Source organism: Lactuca saligna, chromosome 8 (genome assembly GCF_052625555.1).
Source record: "Lactuca saligna cultivar CGN05327 chromosome 8, ASM5262555v1, whole genome shotgun sequence".
NCBI lineage: Eukaryota > Viridiplantae > Streptophyta > Magnoliopsida > Asterales > Asteraceae > Lactuca > Lactuca saligna.
The window spans coordinates 270,114,479-270,135,372 of record NC_136424.1 but is presented as its reverse complement, the minus strand read 5'-3'; the positions used below and the strand labels follow the sequence as shown (position 1 = coordinate 270,135,372).

At 35.3% G+C, this 20,894-nt stretch overlaps 1 protein-coding gene across 1 annotated transcript; it reads right to left on the bottom strand.

Annotated features, from left to right (window-relative positions):
* Window positions 1-10,433: 10,433 nt before the first annotated feature.
* Window positions 10,434-14,371, bottom strand: EMB3108 (DEA(D/H)-box RNA helicase family protein). Its single transcript, XM_078970023.1, has 8 exons — window positions 13,937-14,371; window positions 13,514-13,792; window positions 13,293-13,415; window positions 12,775-13,214; window positions 12,365-12,686; window positions 12,135-12,287; window positions 10,752-10,803; window positions 10,434-10,661 (listed from the first exon to the last, which is right to left on the bottom strand). Exons 1-8 carry the CDS (start codon window positions 14,237-14,239, stop codon window positions 10,612-10,614), a joined length of 1,722 nt encoding a protein of 573 aa, XP_078826149.1. The 5' UTR covers window positions 14,240-14,371; the 3' UTR covers window positions 10,434-10,611.
* Window positions 14,372-20,894: the final 6,523 nt, after the last annotated feature.

The window sequence follows — 20,894 nt, the reverse complement described above, 5'->3', positions numbered from 1 at the left end:
CAACAGGGCGGAATTTGCAAGTGAGGAGGTTGAGCAGATACTTAGGAGATCTGGGATGATTTATGTGGAAAGTATGGGTAGATGTGGCAGGTAGTATGGGCCCATACTACTGAAAGCAGATGACCCATGGAAAGTTCCTGGGACTCTAAGTAGCAGATGAGAGGGATCGTATGGTTTGAGTACTATGATCAGTGGCAGATGAGAGGGGATTGTATGGTTTGAGTACCATGATCAGTGGCAGATGAAAGGGGATTGTATGGTTTGAGTACCATTCTTGGAAGCAGGTTGGGAAGTGATGTCATGGTTCGAGTACCATGATTTGTAGTGGATTGAGAGAAGATAACATGGTTCGATAACCATGACTCATAGCAGGCAGAGAGATAGCAACATGGTTAGAGTACCATGGCTGCGATGATTAGTGTTACTAGTCCTACCAGTTATGCCATTATGTTGATTATACCGAGATCATGTATTAGAGAGTGTGCGGCTTGAGGGCTAATTTGAATGAGTTCGAGGGAGTATGCTTGAAAGAGAAATGGAGTTCGTTTTAAGAGGTTTTATTTGTGAGGTGCCAGTGGAAACTGCACGGCTTAAGGATAAGTGGGATGATGTTGTTGAAGAAGGGGGGTTCGATTCAAGCCAGCGGCTGATGGATGAGCCATCACCTTCTATGGCGAGAGTTACGTGGTTTCCATTCTTGAGAAGGGGAATGAGCTATCGAGTTTCTGGTTCCAGAAATTGGAGGTCGTGGAGTAGTACTGGTGGTGATCTTTTCAGGGTGTTTGAGTGGTTTGTCCGTGGTGAAGTATTTCTTGTACCATAGAGCCAATGGTGGAAACGGAGAGTCTTGATTGAATTAGGGCAGTTGGGATGTCCAATTATGGGGCAGTATGAGGTCCTGAATGATTAAAGGAATTCATGAGAAGAAGTTATGAGGGCTTCGGCTGTGATTCGGAGTATTTGCTATTGCTAGGTTTCTAATCGGGGAGATCATCAAGCATTGCGTAGCTCAATCAGAGAATAGATGCGATGTTATTAATGGAAGCAGTCTTTGGATGGATTGAAAGTGCGCCAATTGGCGATGGTTCGAACCCTAAGTGGGGGAGAACCAGGTAATTGCTGAAGGGATTTGAGAATTGTGCAGAAGCAGTTAGAGGACTGGTTATAGTGATTATGTGGCGGATTCATAGGTTTAGGGCTAAATTGGTGGATAGGGTGAGGTGCAAGTGAGATGATGCTTGTCGTGCATGATCAGGAAGGAATGAGTGATTCTATGGCAGGTGGCCGTTGGTCAGAGAGGTTGTTCGGGTCAAAATTTCTGTGTGTAAAACAAGACGAGATAGTTAAGTCCTTGAGTTGAGAGAGCAACAACAGAGGTTGACAGGTATATGTTCATAATGTGATCTTCTCACCAGCAAAAGCAACAATGGGTCTGTTAGTTAATTTCGGAGACGGTATGAGTAAGATGGTATGAGTAGCGATCGGAAATGGGTGAATTTATGGGTCCTTGTAGTCGAGTTACGGGTTAATGGTGATGTCCTGTGTTCAATTTGGAAAGGGAATACTTCGAGGTTGCAAGTGTTGCAAGATGAAGATCGATTTCGAGATTCTAATGAAGGGAGGCAGTATCCGTGTATGATGCTGTGAGTGTGAGATCAGTGATTGAGATAAGGCATCGTGGGATGTTGTGATGGTGTCCTAAAGTATCAGAATATGCTGTCATTAAGTTCAGATTATTTTGGAATTGTGAGTCAGAGGCAGATAGTGGGTATCAAGTGAGTACGGTTCCGGTGACAACCCTATGGCCAAATGACATCAGGAGAGATTATTCGGGAAGGTGGTTTACAGCAGGGAAAGGTGTGTGTGTGTACACCTACACATGGCCGGTCCGCAAGGCATGAGTTCATGATCGCATGTGGCATCAACGTGAAAATGAGGTTATGAAGAGGTAAGGGTTTGTGCGGTAAGACTGCAGGGAGCTGTAGTACTTATGGATCAGAGAGAGAGGTTGTAGTGATGCTACGGGGAGCCGTAGTACTCACAGATCGGAGATATGTTGTAGTGATGCTATGGGGAGCCGTAGTATTCACGGATCAGAGAGGTTAGGGTGATGCTACGGGGAGCCGTAGTGTTCACGGATCAGAGAGGTTGGGGTGATGCTACGGGGAGCTGTAGTACTCACGGATCAGAGAGAGGTTGTAGTGATGCCACGGGGAGCCGTAGCATGCACTAATCAGGGAAGGGTTGAGATATTGTGAGGGTGGTAGTACTCTCTAGTCAGTAAGAGAATGTTGGGATAAACTATTCTTTGATCAGAGCATAACGCGGAAAGGTTGTTTGGCTTAGATAGCCCAAATATATGAGATATGGGAGCTTGATGGTTAAATCAGGGACGAGATTATGGTTATCTCATTTTTTTGGAGTGGTTATATTGGATGGAATCGTGGTTGTTGTAGATGAGTGAGTTAAGGGTGGGTTGCGAGTCATCAGTCTCGAAATGAGTGGTTCTTGGGGTGAGTGGTCCAACCCGGGGATTGATCAAACTCTTGAGATGAGTTTGATTTTAGTAGTGCATTGAGAAGGCGATAAAAGGTTTTAGATTCAGAGAATGAGTACTTTTCTGAAAAATTAGTTGTCATCTGGAATTGAGACCAGAGGTTCAGTGTTTGGATGGGATAGTGCAGTGAGTTGCACGAAATTCTTGAGCCTTAGATGTCAAGTGTCACGAGTGAGCTGATATTCAAGTGTGGATTTTAGTGTTTGCTAGGGATAGCAAGAATTGGTGACTTGTGTGTCACCATGGGTTGAAACACTTGTTGTGAGAAGGAAGTGGTGAGTCATGCATGGATCTTCTTGGGAGGTTCAATAGTGAAAGTCGTGGGTAACATGGTGCTCAGGGTTGGAAAGGGAGATCTGGTAGGAAGATGAGGCTTGAGATTGCCTTACATCAGTAGATGATTCTGATTAAACATAAACATTTCCCTGAGTACGAAGGCAAGGTTTTGAGAGTCTTTGTTCAGACGAGATTTCGATGATAGTGCAAGGGATAGGTTCCCTGTGTAGCGTGATCCTTTCGCTCCTTTGAGCGGGATGAGGAGCACGTGGTGCGAGTGGTATTGATGATCGATAGCCGATCGATGGTTTTCGTTAGGAAGAATCAGAGGAACAGTGAGTTGTCAGAGTTGATGATTCTGGTAGAAGGTGGCATGAGGATAATTCATACAGGAGGTGTCCTCTTTAGTGATATTGGTGTGGTAGGAGATCCTACGGTGGTATCTTTCGGGTTATTGGATTCTAATTATGTGGGGTTAAGGAGCGATTTCGAGGACGAAATCTAATTCAAGTGGGGGAGAATTGTAACATCCAGATTCTTGGGTATGTTATATTATTTATATATTTTGATTTAATCGAAGGGACTCGACGAGTTGGTGGATTAACTCGTCAAGTAGGGTGCGATCAAGTGACGTGTTTAAATGAATGGACTCGACGAGTCGAGTATTCGACTCGCTGAGTCAACGTTGTGGAGGAAAACCATAATTGTTCGGGTTTGGGACCTATTTAAAGAGCCTTAGGGTCTTCAACTGTGGCTATCCTTACCCTGGAGAAACCCTAAATCATCCTTGAGAGCTTAGAGAGTAAAGATGAGATTCTAGCAAGAAGGGCCAGAGGGGGTTGATGTACTGAGGTTATGAAGCTTGGAGCTTCACTTGAGGTAACAAATTGAACCATTTCTCCTGTATGATGTTGATTTCATGAATCTAGGGTTTCTTAACCATTCTGTTTAGAGGTTTATGGAATGTTTGAGGTCCCAATGTGGAATAAGCCTTAGATCTGGACCATGGGAGGTCCAGGGAGTCCCTTATGTTCAGCTTTATGCAGTCACATAGAGAGTTTGAGCCTAGGATTCCATTTAGATGGCTATTTTTTCATTTATGGCTCAAATCATGATGCATGGACGTAATGTTTGGACCTTTATGTGATTTGTGGGTGCTAGAAGGATAGATGTACAAGTTGGTGAAGCAGATCTGACCTCAAAAGGTCAGATGAGTTTGGTCATGGAGGAGACTCGCTGAGTCCATAGGAGGACTCGACAAGTTGGATCGACTTTACCCGAGTTTCGTGATCAGTGGAGACCTGACGAGTTGGGCCGATGACTCAGTGAGTTGAGTGAGACCTTGTGAGGAATCTGATTACGTGTGTGGACTCGCCGAGTCGTTTCCTGACTCGACGAGTCTGGTCAAAGTTTGACCGTTGACTTCCGTTGACTTTTAGGGTTTAGTCAGCCAGTGGACTATTGGGCCAAGGGAGGGGTAGAATGGTCTTTTACCCTTTTGGGAAGCATAGTACGAGACTTGTCGAGCCTTTGAGAGCCACTGCTAATTTAGAGTTATTTATTTATGTGATTAGGTGGCGTCTAGATCGGTATTTTGAGTTCGAGACTTTTCGAGAATTACCCGAGGTGAGTCTTCTCACTATACGTTACCTTGAGTGGTAGTTATGTGTGACCGAAGGGTCTTATTGCTTACATTGAGTATTATGTTATATGTTATATGCTATGCATCATGTCTTTATGATTTATGCTATGCGTAGTTTATAGACCGGACCGGAGGGTCCAACGATATAGACCGGACCGGAGGGTCCAACGATACAGACCGGGCCGAAGGGTCCAACGATACGGAACTGGAGGGTTCTGCTGAGACACACCGACCGGAGGGTCATATTGTAGCCTTGAGTGGCGTATGTGTTGTATGTGGTATTTTGGGGAATTCATTAAGCTTCGTGCTTACCGTGTTATGTGTTATGTGTTTCAGGTTCTTCAAAATCGCGGGAAGGCGGCGACTCGATTGTACACACACAAGAGAAAAGAGTGATGAATACAGATCCTGTAATTTCATAATGTTCTGAAAACCTTGTTGATGATTTTTAAAGAAAAAGTGTTTATATAGAATAATGTGCATTTTTATGAAATAAAAATGAATAAAATAAATTTAAAACTTTTCGGTGTTACAATATGAATCAAGACTATCATGGCTTGGTTTGTAGAGGTCCAAGATGTTGGACAAAGGGGGCCACAACACTCATGAGTGCTCATATGTTCTGAGTATTGGATTCAACCCACGCTCACTAGTATCGCTTCATGGAATTTATCTCGAGTGATCGTGAGACGGTAATATCATATAAGTCTTCAAACCTAGACTTATGATTTGTTACCTATGAGTTGCTTATGCATTGATTGTACGAAAACGCATTGGTAACTCAATGTTATAAAAGGTACCTTTGTGTGTAATTCAACAAGTAGTAGAGCAAACATACGAGTCGAAGTTTATCTGTTCCTTCTTGGATTAGAAGCGATATATGGGCCCCTCGATGATTTTGTTTTGACCCATGTACCGGGCCCGGTCAGAACTAAATTGATGTGTTCAATTAAGTTCTATGTCAAACAAATCGGGAATCGGGAAACAACTACTAGACAATAGAAAGATATTGTTCCATGTGTTTGTCCGACTAATATCTAGAACATAGGATTATATGATCACTTATCTAAAATGGTACTCCATCATCTTCTCAGTTCCGAGAGACCTTGAAAGAGCTACGATTTTTGATCGATTCCTGAAGTCATACTTGCAACTATAGTTATTAGACTTATCCAAGTGGGAGACTGTTGGATATAGTGTCTAAGTCCATAACTATATTTGGTATGTACTTGACCCGACCCGACATGGTCTATTTGGGTTCCATGGCATCATGTACCTTGATAGACTAAATGAGAGAAATAAGACACTTATGGTTTATTAATATATTATAAGTTTTAATATATTAATAATAAGAATAATAATATTTAGTTAGTATTGATCAATAATTAATTTAGAATTAATTATGTGATCAAAAGAAGACTAATTAAATATATGGGTTGATTGTGTTAATCATCCATAAATTATATAGTGGGCCAAGATTCCATGGATTATCAAGTTGGGTTAAACCCATAAGATGCTCCATGGATGCTCCATGGGAGTTACATAACCCATGGGTCATGGAAATGAAAGTTCATGACAATTAGGGTTTACATGGTGTAACCCTAATTGTGACACACTATATAAAGGTTATTCTATTCACCAAAATCCGCCACTAGAAAGAAAGAGGAGGGTAAACCGATTTTGCAAGTGTTCTTATTCTCTTAGAGTTTATTCCAAGTGTACTTGGTGTTGTGTGAGACATTTGAGGCATCACACTTGAGGTGCTAGGCTCACAAGGTTTCAAAGGAATCCAAGCTACAAAGAGGTATGTAATTCTTACTAACTATTAGAATAAAAGATCCCCATGTATGCTATATAGGATTATGAACCTTGGAAAATCATTTTGCATGTATCTTAGTCAAACATAGATCCAAGGTTTCTAGGGTTGCATGTACACCATAGGAGTGTTAGAATGCTCAAAAACCCAACAATTGTCAAAAACACTATTAGACCTATTACAAGAAGCTTGCAATTTTCTACTAAATTTCTTGATGAAATTAAAGATAAAAAGCAACTTCAAAGATTTTTAGGATGCTTAAATTATATCCATGATTTTTTCAAAGATTTAAGGATTATATGTAAACCTCTTTATAATAGATTATAAGATAATCCTGAACCATGGACTCAAAAACATACAGATATAATTAAATATATAAAACTACTTTGCCATGTTTAAATTTACCTCATCTCAATGCCAATATCATAGTTGAAACCAATGCAAGTGATATTGGATTCGGAGGAATTCTAAAACAACGATTTGTTAACTCAAAAGAGGAACAACTGGTTCGATATTACTCTGGTGCATGGAATGATACACAAAAAAATTATTCAACTGTCAAAAAAGAAATTTTAAGCATTGTTTTATGTATTAAAAAAGTTGAAGATGATTTATTTATGAAAAGTTTTTTTTTTATTAAGAATAGATTGTCAATCTGCAAAAACAATTTTAGAAAATGATGTGAAAAATATTATTTCCAAACAAATTTTTGCTCGATGGCAAGCGCTCTTAGGTAACTTTGATTTCGAAATAAAATTTATAAAAGGAGAAAATAATTCGCTTCCTGGATTTCTTTCTCGAGAACTTTTGCAGGGAAAATGAGTCTGTCATCCTCTTCCAAACATGATCACAAGAAGTCCGTCTCTCAAAAGTTTGTTCCATTTCAAAACCAAAATCGTTTTTCTCCTTTAACTCCTATTTCTAAGAATTCACAACTTTATTCTAATATCCTTCATTTAAAACTTGTTACTCTAAAAGTTACTTCAACCAACATGATAAGCCCTTTTGCAAAACCCATCACTCCTCAAACTCAAAAATATGTTGCTCCTAGCTCTTCTACAAAAACTCCTTATGTTCTTAATCCAAATTTCTTAAGAGTTCAAATTATTGAAGATTTTCAAATTCATAAGTTACATCAATGTTTTCATATTCTCACGAATCATCTCTTTGGTCAAGGGAAAACCTTATATGTCGATTCATATAAAACTCAAGAATATTATCAAGCTATTCTACAAAAATCTGGTTCAGTCAATTTTGTTCATTGTTCTAATTCAAAAGAAGAAAAAATTGATATTAGCAAAACTCATATTATCAAAATGATTTCTCCAGAAAGTTAGGTTCCAAGCCTTCACTCTGAAAAACCTCTTATAAGTTATCCTGCTTATCCCATATTTTCTTACTATGATTATCAAGATGCCTAGACTAAGCCATTCTTTATTCGGAATTATTCACACTCATGGTTTATCTTCTTTGATTTGAACTTCAATTGTAAATATCCGAGATGATTTATCAATTGGTACAAATATATTGGAATTCTTCCAAATTGTTCACCAAAAGAAATTTATGTTGGATATATCAAATTTAAAGAATTGTTTATTCAACAAATTCCAAATTTTGAATATATGTTACAATTCACCATGCTATTCAAAGCACCATGGATAATGTCTTGGACTTTCATTATTAAGAAGCAAATGATTCATCTCCTCCACGGCTTAATTGCCACTCAAAGTGGTGGGATAAAATGAAGATTTCTTAAGCCAATGAACAAGCAGTAATTAAACATTATCAAGAAAGATATATTCAAAAACCAGAGGTTGAAACCACTTTTATCAACAGTCTTCCTCAAAGTGATGTCGATCTAATTGCAAGAATTAAAGATGCTGCTACTTCTTCTCCTGAAGAACTTCAAAAATTACTTCAAGAAATTCACCAAACTCTATCAGTTTTTGATGATTCTCCAAAATCTGTAAATAATGATTTGTTTCAAGATGCTCAAGTCCCTTTTGATGATCCATATGAAGAATAAGAAATAATTATCGTTAAATTTTGTGTACTATCTTCAATGTAAGGTATTTCGTTTCTTCTATTATCAAAATTATTGTTTTCAAATACAAGTGTGTATATATCGTGTGAATATATATTATATATGTATTTATAGTGTATAAACAAATATTATCAAATTTATTTATTCTTATCATCAATGATGATATGAAGACAAAAAACTTTAAAAGATATTCTATAATGACCATATTTTTTTTTATTACAAACAACAATTTCTTTAAAAGATGAGTGACAACCACTTACAAGTAACTGATTGAGCTTTTGATCATACAGCAAATTTCACTACAAGATTTCAAGACTTTGAAAACTTCAAGATCATTATAAATAGATATTATGTTTTAGTAGAAGAGGGCAAGAATTATACTCCTAATAGAGATATTCTGTTAAGAATACAACAATTCAAGAATCTATAAATAATTCTGAACACAATCTTAAGGATTCTTACAAACCAACTAATCTAGATACAATGTTAAACAATAATCATATTCATTATACTAGATGGCTCATAAGAGCTACTATTACAATTCGTTACAAACAAGTTATCTAAAAACAAAACTATTTGTTTTTTTTTAAATCGTTGTCATATATATATATATATATATATATATATATATATATATATATATATATATATATATATATATATATATATATATATATATATATATATAGGGAAAAGGGAATATACATTACAACACCACCTAAGCTTAGGTACTAAACCTTTTGAAAATATATTGTTTTACTATATAAAAATTACGGTTAATAGACTCACGATTAATACTTCAAGATGTAAATTCAAGATCGACACAATAGGGTTTAGGGTTTAGAGTTTAGGGTTTAGGGTTTAGGGTTTAGGTTTATGTTTAGGGTTTAAGGTTTAGGGTTTAGGGTTTAGGTTTAGGGTTTAGGGTTTAGGGTTAGGGTTTAGGGTTTAGGGTTTAGATTTGGGGTTTAGATTTAGGGTTTAGGGTTTAGCTTTAATGTTTAGGGTTTAAATTTAGGGTTTAGGTTTAGGTTTAGGGTTTAGTAATGTTCACTTGGATGAAGTAATTAACGATAATTAAGGAAAGAAAACGAAGATGAAAAAAAAGATAATGAAAGAAAGAAATGTTATGGAGAATGATATATTTACCAAGTGAAACCAAACCGGATATATTTAGCATGTTAAAACGATATATTTTATAGGTTTAGTACCTAAGCTTAGATAGGGCTGTAATGCATATTCCCTATCCCCATATATATATATATATATATATATATATATATATATATATATATATATATATATATATATATATATATATATATATATATATATATATATATATATATATATATATATATATATCAGTACAAGACTTCAAGACTTTGAAAACTTCAAGATCATTATATATAGATATTATGTTTTAGTAGAAGAGGGCAAGAATTATACTCCTAATAGAGATATTCTGTTAAGAATACAACAATTTAAGAATACAACAATTCAAGAATCTATAAATAATTCTGAACAAAATCATAAGGATTCTTACAAAACAACTAATCTAGATACAATATTAAACAATAATCATATTCATTATACTAGATTGCTCATAAGAGCTACTATTACAATTCGGTACAAACAAATAAGTTATCTAAAAACAAAACTATTTGTTTTTTTTAAATCGTTGTCATATATATATATATATATATATATATATATATATATATATATATATATATATATATATATATATATATATATATATATAAACAGAATCAACAAAAATCAATATAATCTTCCAACCAAACCTAAAATTAATGAGTTGTAATATACATACACGGGTCAACCGATGACAACTCATTTATTTAACATTATTTATCAGGTTGTGTTGGGTTGGAAATCCCAACTTATTTAAATAAATAGGTTGGTTATAAATAGATTTATATATGATAATGAATTCATATATAGAATTTAAACCAATACTTTTGTATTACTAGTTAAGCTAATAATATTAATTATTTATAAACAATAAAGATATATTTATTAAAAATGTATACAATGATTGTTGAAATAATGCCGACATTGCAAAATCAGACAATAATTATAAATGGTTCAAGTAACTGATTGGTTTCAAGTGTTAACTAGACATTAAAATATGTATACATATAATATTACACATGAAACTATTAATCTAGACAATGTGAACAAACAAAATTAGACATCAAAAAGATATTATTCTTTATCAAACATACGAGAATGTTTTATGGTTTCATCATGTTTTAAGCTGCTAATCTATCTTGAATATGCACTGTGTTGCTTCCAATCCTACCTGATTTCACAAGTTCATTACAAGGGTCAATTCAGTCTTTTTACTCCATCAATAATTTAATAAATTCAAAATATCAACATAGTCATATACCTTGCTTCTTTAGCTTTTTCCTGAAGCTTCGTTTCCTACTAAATGCCTTTTCCTGTATCATTACAACACAAAGAATTTAGAAAATAAAAAATTAAGATAATTCTTAATTACAAGTACTATAATAGCTAAAAGTACATCTCCTAAAGCACAATGTACAAGTACTATAATACATAAAATAAAACTTTAATCCATCAATTTTTTATAATCTATCACATGCAACCTTTTTATTTTGTAAAATTATATTTTCGATCCCTTTAGTTTTAAAAATATCACTTTCACCCTTCTACCTTCAACTTTTATAAAAAGTAAATTTTTCCCTTCACTTGCAATCACTCTATTTTGTAAAAAAATATTTTCCATCTCTTTACTTTTTAAAATATCACTTTCACCCCCTTCCACATTCAACTTTATAAATTATCACTTTTACCCCTTCGTTTTCTAAACTTTCATGTTTATACACCCTCCACCTTCGACTTTATAAATATCACATTTACCCTTTCGTTTTCTAGACTTTCGTGTTTGTTTCGCTTTCACCCCCTCCACCTTTAACTTTATAAAATATCACTTTTACCCTTTCGTTTTCTAAACTTTATAAAATGCATTTTTCACCCCTCTATTTTTTAAATGTTACTTTGACCCCTCAACCTTCAACTTTATAAATATCACATTTACCCTTTCGTTTTCTAGACTTTCGTGTTTATTTCACTTTCACCCCCTCCACCTTCAACTTTGTAAAATATCACTTTCACCCTTTCATTTTCTAAGCTTTGTAAAATACACTCCTCTATTTTTTAAATGTTACTTTGAGCCCTCAACTTTAAACTTTATAAAATGTCACATTTACCCTTTCGTTTTCTAGACTTTCATGTTTATTTCACTTTCACCCCCTCAACCTTCAACTTTGTAAAATATCTCTCTTTTAAAAAAAAACTTTGTAAAATAGCACTTTTACCCTTTCGTTTTCTAGACTTTGTAAAATACATTTTTTTCACCCCTCTATTTTTTAAATGTTACTTTGACCCCTCAACTTTAAACTTTATAAAATGTCACATTTACCCTTTCGTTTTCTAGACTTTCATGTTTATTTCACTTTCACCCCTCAACCTTCAACTTTGTAAAATATCTCTCTTTCAAAAAAAACTTTGTAAAATAGCACTTTTACCCTTTCGTTTTCTAAACTTTGTAAAATACATTTTTTTCACCCCTCTATTTTTTAAATATTAATTTGACCCCTCAACCTTCAACTTTGTAAAAGATCACTGTTTAATCAATTCTCACTCCTAATACGCAACAAAAATACATAAAAACCCGCAGAAACACAGACTCAATTACTAGTTTAATATATTTTGTAATGATTATTAATAAAAATTTGTTTTTTTTTACCACAGGCTCACAGAGATTCTCAGCTTGACAAACTGCAGAAACAAGATCCCGGTTTGACTCATTGTACATGCTTGTGACCAGGCCCGGTTGACCCGCTCTAGCTGTTCGACCCACCCTGTGTAAGAAATCTACAGCAGATGTCGCAAATTCTGCCTGAAAACAAATAGAAAACAATTAAAAAAATGAGAATTATAATACAGAAAAGAAAAAATCAAAAAAAAATTGATTACCTGTATAACATGAGAGACATTGGGAATGTCAGTGCCACGTGCAGCAGCATCAGTGCAGACAAAAACACCACCTTTTTCTTTAAAATCAATCAAATTTCTTGTGCGTTCTTCTAAAGAGCTTTCACTGTGATAACAATAACATTCAATGCCTTTTCCATGTAAAACTTGAGCAACAGCTTCAACAGCTTCAACTGTATTTGCAAACACCATTGTTCTACTCAATTCATTGTTGGAATTTAATGTCTTGGATTTATGATTGATTGCATCTATAAGTACATCCACTTGTGTGTCAACTGTAACTTCAATCCACTTTTGCTCTAATCTGAATCAACACAGATAAAAAAAAAAAAAAAAAAAAAATTAAGCTTTCTTTTTTATTAAGATTGGATTTTTTTTTTTTTAAAAGATACCTTGGATTGTGCCGATGAAGATAATGGCCACTAACCCATGTGGCTTCTGGAAATAACCGTTTGAGTTCACCTCCAGCTGTTCTTTTTCCATTTTCAGGAAGTGTTGCTGCAACAAATATGTATTGTTTGCTTCTTTCGTATATCTCTCTGTATCTTTTCCAGTCTCTTTTTTTAACAATTGGTTCAGTTTCTTTTAAAGAATTTCCAACATCTTTATCTTCTTCTTGTTCATCGTCTTCATGGATTGAGTTGGATTCCATGTCTTCATGGTTTTCTAACTCGAATAGCATATTGGATTCGGATTCTATATCCAATGGCTTCTCAGGTGAAGAATTTTTCGCACGTGACAAGAGTTTTTCATCAAAACGAAACATGTTTATGAGGCGAATAACTTGGTTTTGGAAACTCCCACATAGAAGCATGTCAGCTTCATCAAAAACCTATCATTTGTTCAAGAAAATTAAGAGAAAGAACTCATCAAGGAGACAATTAAAGTTATGATATAGATGGAACATTACCACATGTTTAACATCACGGATAAAATTAGCTCGACGCCTTCTTTCCGGATCAATGGCATGAAGGAAATTCAGAAGAGCTGCAGGTGTTGACACGATTATGTTGGGTTCATTAACTGGCCAGCCCTACAGAAAAAGAAAAGAATGTAAGAAAAGAAGAATTGGAGAAGAGGGAAACAGATTGAAGATTAGGTTATGGATATGGATATGGATATCACAGTTACCTGGCGTCCACAGACAGCTGCAACTCGAAGAAGTGGTTCGCCATTATCATTGCAGATACAGTTGGCCATTCGAACGACTTGCTCACATAACATGACATTAGGGCAAAGAACAAGAGACATATGAGGCCGATTCAGTTGATGATCGGTGTCAAGTGAATCGTTTGTTATTGTGCATAGTTTATTGAACAGTGGAACAAGATAACCATGAGTTTTGCCACTGCCAGTCTCAGCTGCAACCACAACATCATTTCCATGGAGTATAGGAGGTAAAGACACGGCCTGAAGTGGAACGAAACATGTGTTAGCAATTACAAAAAATTGAAGTTCATGATCTCTACGCATTCACAACACAACACCAACTATGTATATCAGCTATGAAATCGACTCAAATCTATGTAAATTTTGGACGAATTGAGTAATTACCTGAACCAGAGAAGGACGATTGAGGCCAATTCTAGAAAGAGCTTGAGAAAGTCTATCAACAACCCCTAGGGAACTCCAGGAAACAGTGTCATCGGCAAAGAAGGTATCGCTTTCCTTTTCATTGACGGAGACGGCGGTGGCAAAGGTCCTAATTCGGCCGCGCGGCCGGTGGTGGAATCGAGACGCTTGTGGTGAACAGGAAGTCGATGATGATAAGCTGAAAGGTAAGAACAGGAATTTGGGAGACGACAATGAAGTTAATTTGCAGAAACTGAAAATCGGAATCGAACGTTGAAGAATCATCAGATTTACGTCAAGATTTGTCGATTTCTCACTCAATAAACCAAGCGTGTGTGAGTGTTCTTGGTAGAAATTTTGAGATTACGTTTTAGGGGTTTTGCTGGGGGTTTATGTTTACCTATTGGTCGAATATGCATATAGGTCCTTCTTTGCAAGTTTAACTTCATTTTAGGGTGTTAGTCTCTATATGAAGATTTTCCAGGGACTGATTGAAAAATAATATATTTTTTTTAAATCTCAAACACAATCGCTTAATCATAGGTTTTGTTTAGGTTTGTGAGGATAAGGTCGTGGGTTGTTAGGTTGGTCAGTAATGCATCAATCCCTATATGTCCCATATAATTATTCGTGTTATGGGTTGATAGGTTGGAAACATCAAAACGGACATAACTCGTTTAATTATATAGATTTGTGAGTTTGTAGGTCAGATTCGGGTTTTTAGGTTGGTGGGTTAACCCATAAATCCAAATATTACTTGCATAAGAGGGAGGATCGATTTGATTTAGGGCACATAACACGCATACCCTGATAGGCATAGTCGTATAACTTAAATTTAATATATTATATGGTGAACCATCAAATGATAACCATCTCTAGGAGAGTTTGCTTTAAAACGATAATGCCCTTTAAAAAAATAATAAAAATTTTATATGGGTTGACCTGTGAACCCAAATACTACCCCTAACACGACCTGTTTATTTGACAAGTTATCGGGTTAGAAGTCTGAACCCAACCTTGTTTATTTACATGTCAGGTTCGAATCGTGTTGAGAATTGTCACTCATGTGTGTATATGTTTTTTATGTTCTATTGGTTAAATATGTATGTGTACTTGTTTGTTACTTTTTTTACTATACTGTTCATTTTTTGTGTTTGTGTTTGTGTTTGTGTTTGTATTTGTATGTGTATAAGTTTGTTATCTTTTATTACACCACTCTATTGTGTTGATGTAAGTTTCAAATTTCCTCGATTGCTTATACTGAATGTGTTTATTAGCTTGTTTAAAACATTATTTAACTACATCAGAATATAATGATACATTTTTTTAGAAGTCAACATGTCTTGTTTACAACATTGTTTAACTACATGAAAATATAATGATATGACTTGCTTAGAAGTCAGCATATACGTCTAAGGATATAAAAATCATTTTATTTTCAAGATTCATTTAATAACATCAATTCATGAAATGACATCTTGAGTTTGGTCAATCCAATATTCACAAACAATGAGTACATTGAATTTGGCTCTTCTTCGAAATATATCTATATCCATGAATATAATCAATCTTTAACATTAGTCTTAATTCAGTGTTACTCACATAATATGATATTACAAAATATGGAGATTTAGATTGTTTAACAACTATTTAGATTACTTAACAACTATTTAGGGATTTAAACATGCTAATATATAACATAACGACGATAAAGAAAACAATCGTATCAAATGCATTAATCTTTGTTTTCATATTTAACTTCATCATCTATAAGGCTAAGGAGAGTGATAGCATGTGCTAAACATTGTCACATCATTTTTTTTTGGCATGCCACATAAGCATAACATGGTGCTAGGGAGTGCTGGTGAGCTTGGTATTAATTTTGGATGACAAAAAAAATATATAACTAAAATAAAATGAGTCAATCAGTGCCTCTCTCTCTCTCTCTCTCTCTCTCTCTCTTTCTCTCTCTCTCTCTCTCTCTCTCCAACGAGCCATGCTTGGTGCATGCCCTTAGCAGGTGTTGGGGGTGGTGTTGGCACATGCTAAGAAGCTTGGCAAGTAGGCTTGGTGCACCCACTAAATGATGTAGTTGTTTTCATATTGCAAAATATCAAGTGAACTTTCCAGGTTCTTTAATCTTCCTATAAAGTATTACGATGTAATATGATAATGATGAATAAAATGTTGAAATTTGATGAATTAAAAAAATAAACTAAAAAAACTTAAATTTTTAAACCTTGATCAAACTCTATGAACGACACGACTTCGATAATAATATCTCAATTTTTTCAATGAATAGCAACGAGCAAAGTTGTTAAGTTCACTAATATCCCTAAAAGTTTAAATGTATAATCATATAAAGATGAATAAAAGGATGGTTGTTGAAGAATTACAACAATTCAGAGGAATTAAAAGAAGAATAAATGTGTGAACCGAATTTCGAATATGTCAATAAAACAAATTATAAACCCATTGCAACTTTTGTTGATCGAATTAAAGAAGATGTTGAAGCTATTTTGTAACACCCATTTATTAATTAAGTTAAATAAATAAATTAATGAACGAATGGTAGCTTAAAATAAATAATAATATATCAAAGGATGACTTCGAAGAGCTAATGGTCATAACTTTAGAAGTTGGGAGTTAAAACTGTAAGTTTCACATTTATTTTGTAAGAATTTATGGAATCATGGGTTAAAGAATAACTATTAGACTTATTTTGAGAAGAATTCGTTATAGAGGGGCCATTGGTGAAGTTATGGACTTGACTTGAAAGGAATTCCAAAGTCAGGGTGGGAAAGGTAAAATATGGACTTAATTGGAAATAAAAGAGAATGGAAGGGGCTAATAGTGTCATTATGGAAATCAGTTAAAGGATCGGGTATATAACCCTAGAAAGTAGAAACCCATTGCACCGCCAACCCTCTACCACCTTATACCTCCCTTATCTCCAGCGGCCGTTCCCTCCTCTGTCGATATTGTTAACCACCGATCGAGTGACTCCAGCAACAAGCGTGAAGGACGAGACCGTGGCTGTTGTTGCTATTCCCTGAATGCTACTGCTCTCTCTCTCTCCCTCTCTTTCTTCCGATTCGATCCCCGTTGGGCTACGCCGCCGCCACTAAACACCACCTGTGGCTTCGTCGATGTTGCTGCTGCCATTGTGGCTCGAGTTGCTGCTCTAGCCATCGCAAAATGTCGCCGTGAGCACCGATGTCGCCACCGTTTGGCATGTTTCGTTACTCTGGTCACTGTTTGCCACCCCGAAGTGTGTTGTATTCGTGTATGTGTGGGCTCTCCGTCGAATAGGGTCATGAAGAACCACCATGGCAGGCGGACATGGTGGCTACAACCATCCACACCAGCATTAACTATTGCATCATGCTGATCGTTGCGTGTGTTTGGAGTTTTCGGTTGCTGGAAATGTTTTTCTGCCGCCACTAGCCACCGTGAAAGGTGGCTATGTGCATATTACAATGTATGTGCTCATGTGTCGCGATGGTATAAGGCTGCTGGAAAGCAATTCTTGGCTGGAAATTCAAAGGAATACCCCACCGCCACCACTCGCCACCGTCGGCCACCACAAGGTGGTTATGTGTTTGTATATGTTTAGCTTAGTGTGTATATGTGTGCGGTTTGATTATTTTGTTGTAACTTTGTATTAATTGGAATAGTGAAGAAAATCCATTACCACCACCGTTATGTGGTGGTTGCCGCCTCCTGCCGCCACCGGCCGTCGTGTCGGGTGGCAGTGTGCTCGTCTCGTTGAGTTTGATCCGTTTGGGGTGCTCGAAACCCTAATGGGCCTTGTAAGCCCTAATGGACCCTAATTGACCCAATAAAACCCTAATGGGCTTAATGATATTCTAGTGGGCCTAATAGGCCCAATAAAGCCCTAATTGATCTAAAAGCCCAATAAATTGATAAATGGGTAGTATTTGGATTGGAAACCCTAATTAGGGTTTGGAAAACCTTAATGCAATGAAACCCTAATTTGAGGAGTTAACCGGGACACACGGGAATTATTTAATACTTGGAGATATTAAATAATAATCATTGGCAAAATTGATCTAAGCAATATTGGACTTGATGGATTAAGTCCTTAGTGGATTAAGTCTCGGGTAATATTATAAAAGCCCTAAAATTTTAACCCGTAATTGTAAAAAGCCCTAATATATTTTTTATTATTGTTATGGCCACAACTTTCTCGCAAAATTATTACTCTAGCCCATTTAACGAGTTTCATGGTTAACTTGGTTAATTTTTTTGCAAAATCAGTCCTAAAAGTTCATATTTGGTCCCTGAGGTTTGAAAAAAATTACACCACATGATTTTTTAACTTTATTTTCGTTTTTATACTTTATCTATTTTCAGTTTTTTTATAAATATATATACATTTTTATTTTCTTTTTTGTATATACTTTATTTATTTTCATTTTTTAACTTTATTTTTCATCAATTTGATTTAGTTACCTTTTTACCTTTTGTTTTCTATTTTATAGTGTATATATAGAGTATATTAGAGTTTTGTTTTTGGTTTTTTTTCATATTTCTTTTCGTATTATATTTTAATTTTTTCATCTTTTGATTTTTTTTTTCTTATTTGTTTTTCAATATACTCTATATATACACTATAAAATAGAAAACAAAGGGTATAAAAGGTTAAAAAAATAAAATTGTTGAAAAATAAAGTTAAAAAATGAAAATAAATAAAGTATATAGAAAAAGCAAATAAAAATGTATATATATATATATATATATATATATATATATATATATATATATATATATATAGATATATATATATATATATATATATATATATATATATATATATATATATATATATATATATATAAACCGAAAATAAATAAAGTATACAAAAAACGAAAAATAAAGTTAAAAAGCCATGTGGTGTAATTTTTTGCAAACCTCATGGACTAAATTTGAACATTTTAGGACTAATTTTGCAAAAAATTTAACCAAGTTAACCATAAAACTCGTTAAGTGGACTAGAGTAATAATTATGTGAAAAAGTTGTGGCCATAGCAATAATAAAAAAAATATTAGGGCTTTTTCCAATTATGGGTTAAAAATTTAGGGCTTTTATAATATTTACCCTTAAGTCTCTAATGGGTTATGTAGGAAAACTTAACCCTAATCGTCATTTGATGTGAAACCCTAATTTCACTTGGGTTTATTGTTGGGCCTTAATGATTGAGTTATTAGTGAGTCATCCAAGATCAAACAAATGGACTAGAATAATTAATGCGCTTTGAGGTAAGGCCCATATGAGGAGTTCGGCCCAATTTGGAAAATTGGGCCATAGGTAGGCCATAGTTTGGGCCTTTATGACTATGTGATATTGGGCTATTAGAATGTTAAATGTTGGATTGGATTAAATGGTTGGGCCTTATGGTAAGATCTTGTAAGGGTTTGGGCCCAATTTGGAAAATTGGGCCATATGTTGGGCTTTGAGCCATAGTTGGACTTTTGGGCCTTGGATTAGGCCTTGGGCTTGAATAAAGCCTAGCACGGGGTAATGTAGTAATTATCCAAAGTATGTACTTATGGTTATGTAGTGGAACCCAATTATTAATTGGGTGTTATTTTGGTGTTGACAGTTCGGGAATCTGTCAGCCAGCAGCTGGGGTTGAGTCTGCGGGACTTCAGCAGTGTAGGATTGTGTCTACGGGACTTCAGCAGTGTGAGGTGAGTTACCTTCCAGTAGCGGTGGGTCTACGGCCACAATTTCGGCCCACCAGTAGGAGTTTTATGTTGGATGATTGTCTTTGTGATATCATCTAGATTTGCTTCTACCTGATATGTTATATGCTGGCATGATATGCTATATGTGATAGTAGTAGAGTTCGAGTGTTAGGATCGAAGGGTAGGTCAGACACCCCAGATATGTCTGACAGTATGTGATGATATGTTTATATGCTGGCATGATATGTTATATGTGATAGTGGTAGTAAGAGGGGAATAGTCCCTAAGTTCGGTTGTTAGGACCGAAGGGTAGTTCGGACACCTGAGATATGTCTGATAGTATGTTTATGTTATGATATATATATATATATATATATATATATGATAGTAGCAGTAGGGGGTAGAATAGTCCCTGAGGGTCGGTTGTTAGGACCGATGGGTAGGTCAGCACCCTAGAATGGTTTGACACGGGTAGGTCGGCACCCTAGAATGACTGTACCGGGTAGGTCGGGTAGGTTGACAATTATTGGGTTTGGGTTTACAGGTTGTGGGTTGTCAGGTTGGTCGGTCAGAATGCATCAATCCCTATATGTCTCATATAATTATTCGTGTTGTGGGTTAACAGGTTGGAAACATCAAAACGGACATAACCCGTCTAACCCGTTTAATTATATGGGTTCGTGAGTTTGTAGGTCCGATTCGGGTTTTCAGGTTGGTGGGTTAACCCATGAACCCACATATTTCTTGCATAAGAGGGAGGATCGATGATATTGCCATATTTATACTTATTTTTAGGCAATATTTAAGTACATTTTTATTAAAAAGTCGGTAATTTGTTTAGAATAATGGTACTTATGAGCTTAAATGTTGTTTACAGCCAAAAAGGAAGACATTTTGAAGAAAAGGGGACTGAAAATGTTAAAGAAAGAAACCTTGGGAATCAGAAGAGTAAAAGTGAAGTAAATATGGAGAAAAGATTATTCACGACGTGAGAATTAAAGGATTCACGACGTGAATCAATGGTTCTAGAAGATATGTACGCGGGTGAAGAAATCCTTGACGGGCACGGTTATCTACTACTCACGACGTGAATTTATGATTATTCACGATGTGAATTTATAGATAACAGCAATTATATAGATCCTTGACCTTGACGAATGGAGGGGATTTTGGCAAAAGAAAAGGAGTTCCAGGAGACGTTTCAGAGCAGAAAAAAGGTTCTGGAAGA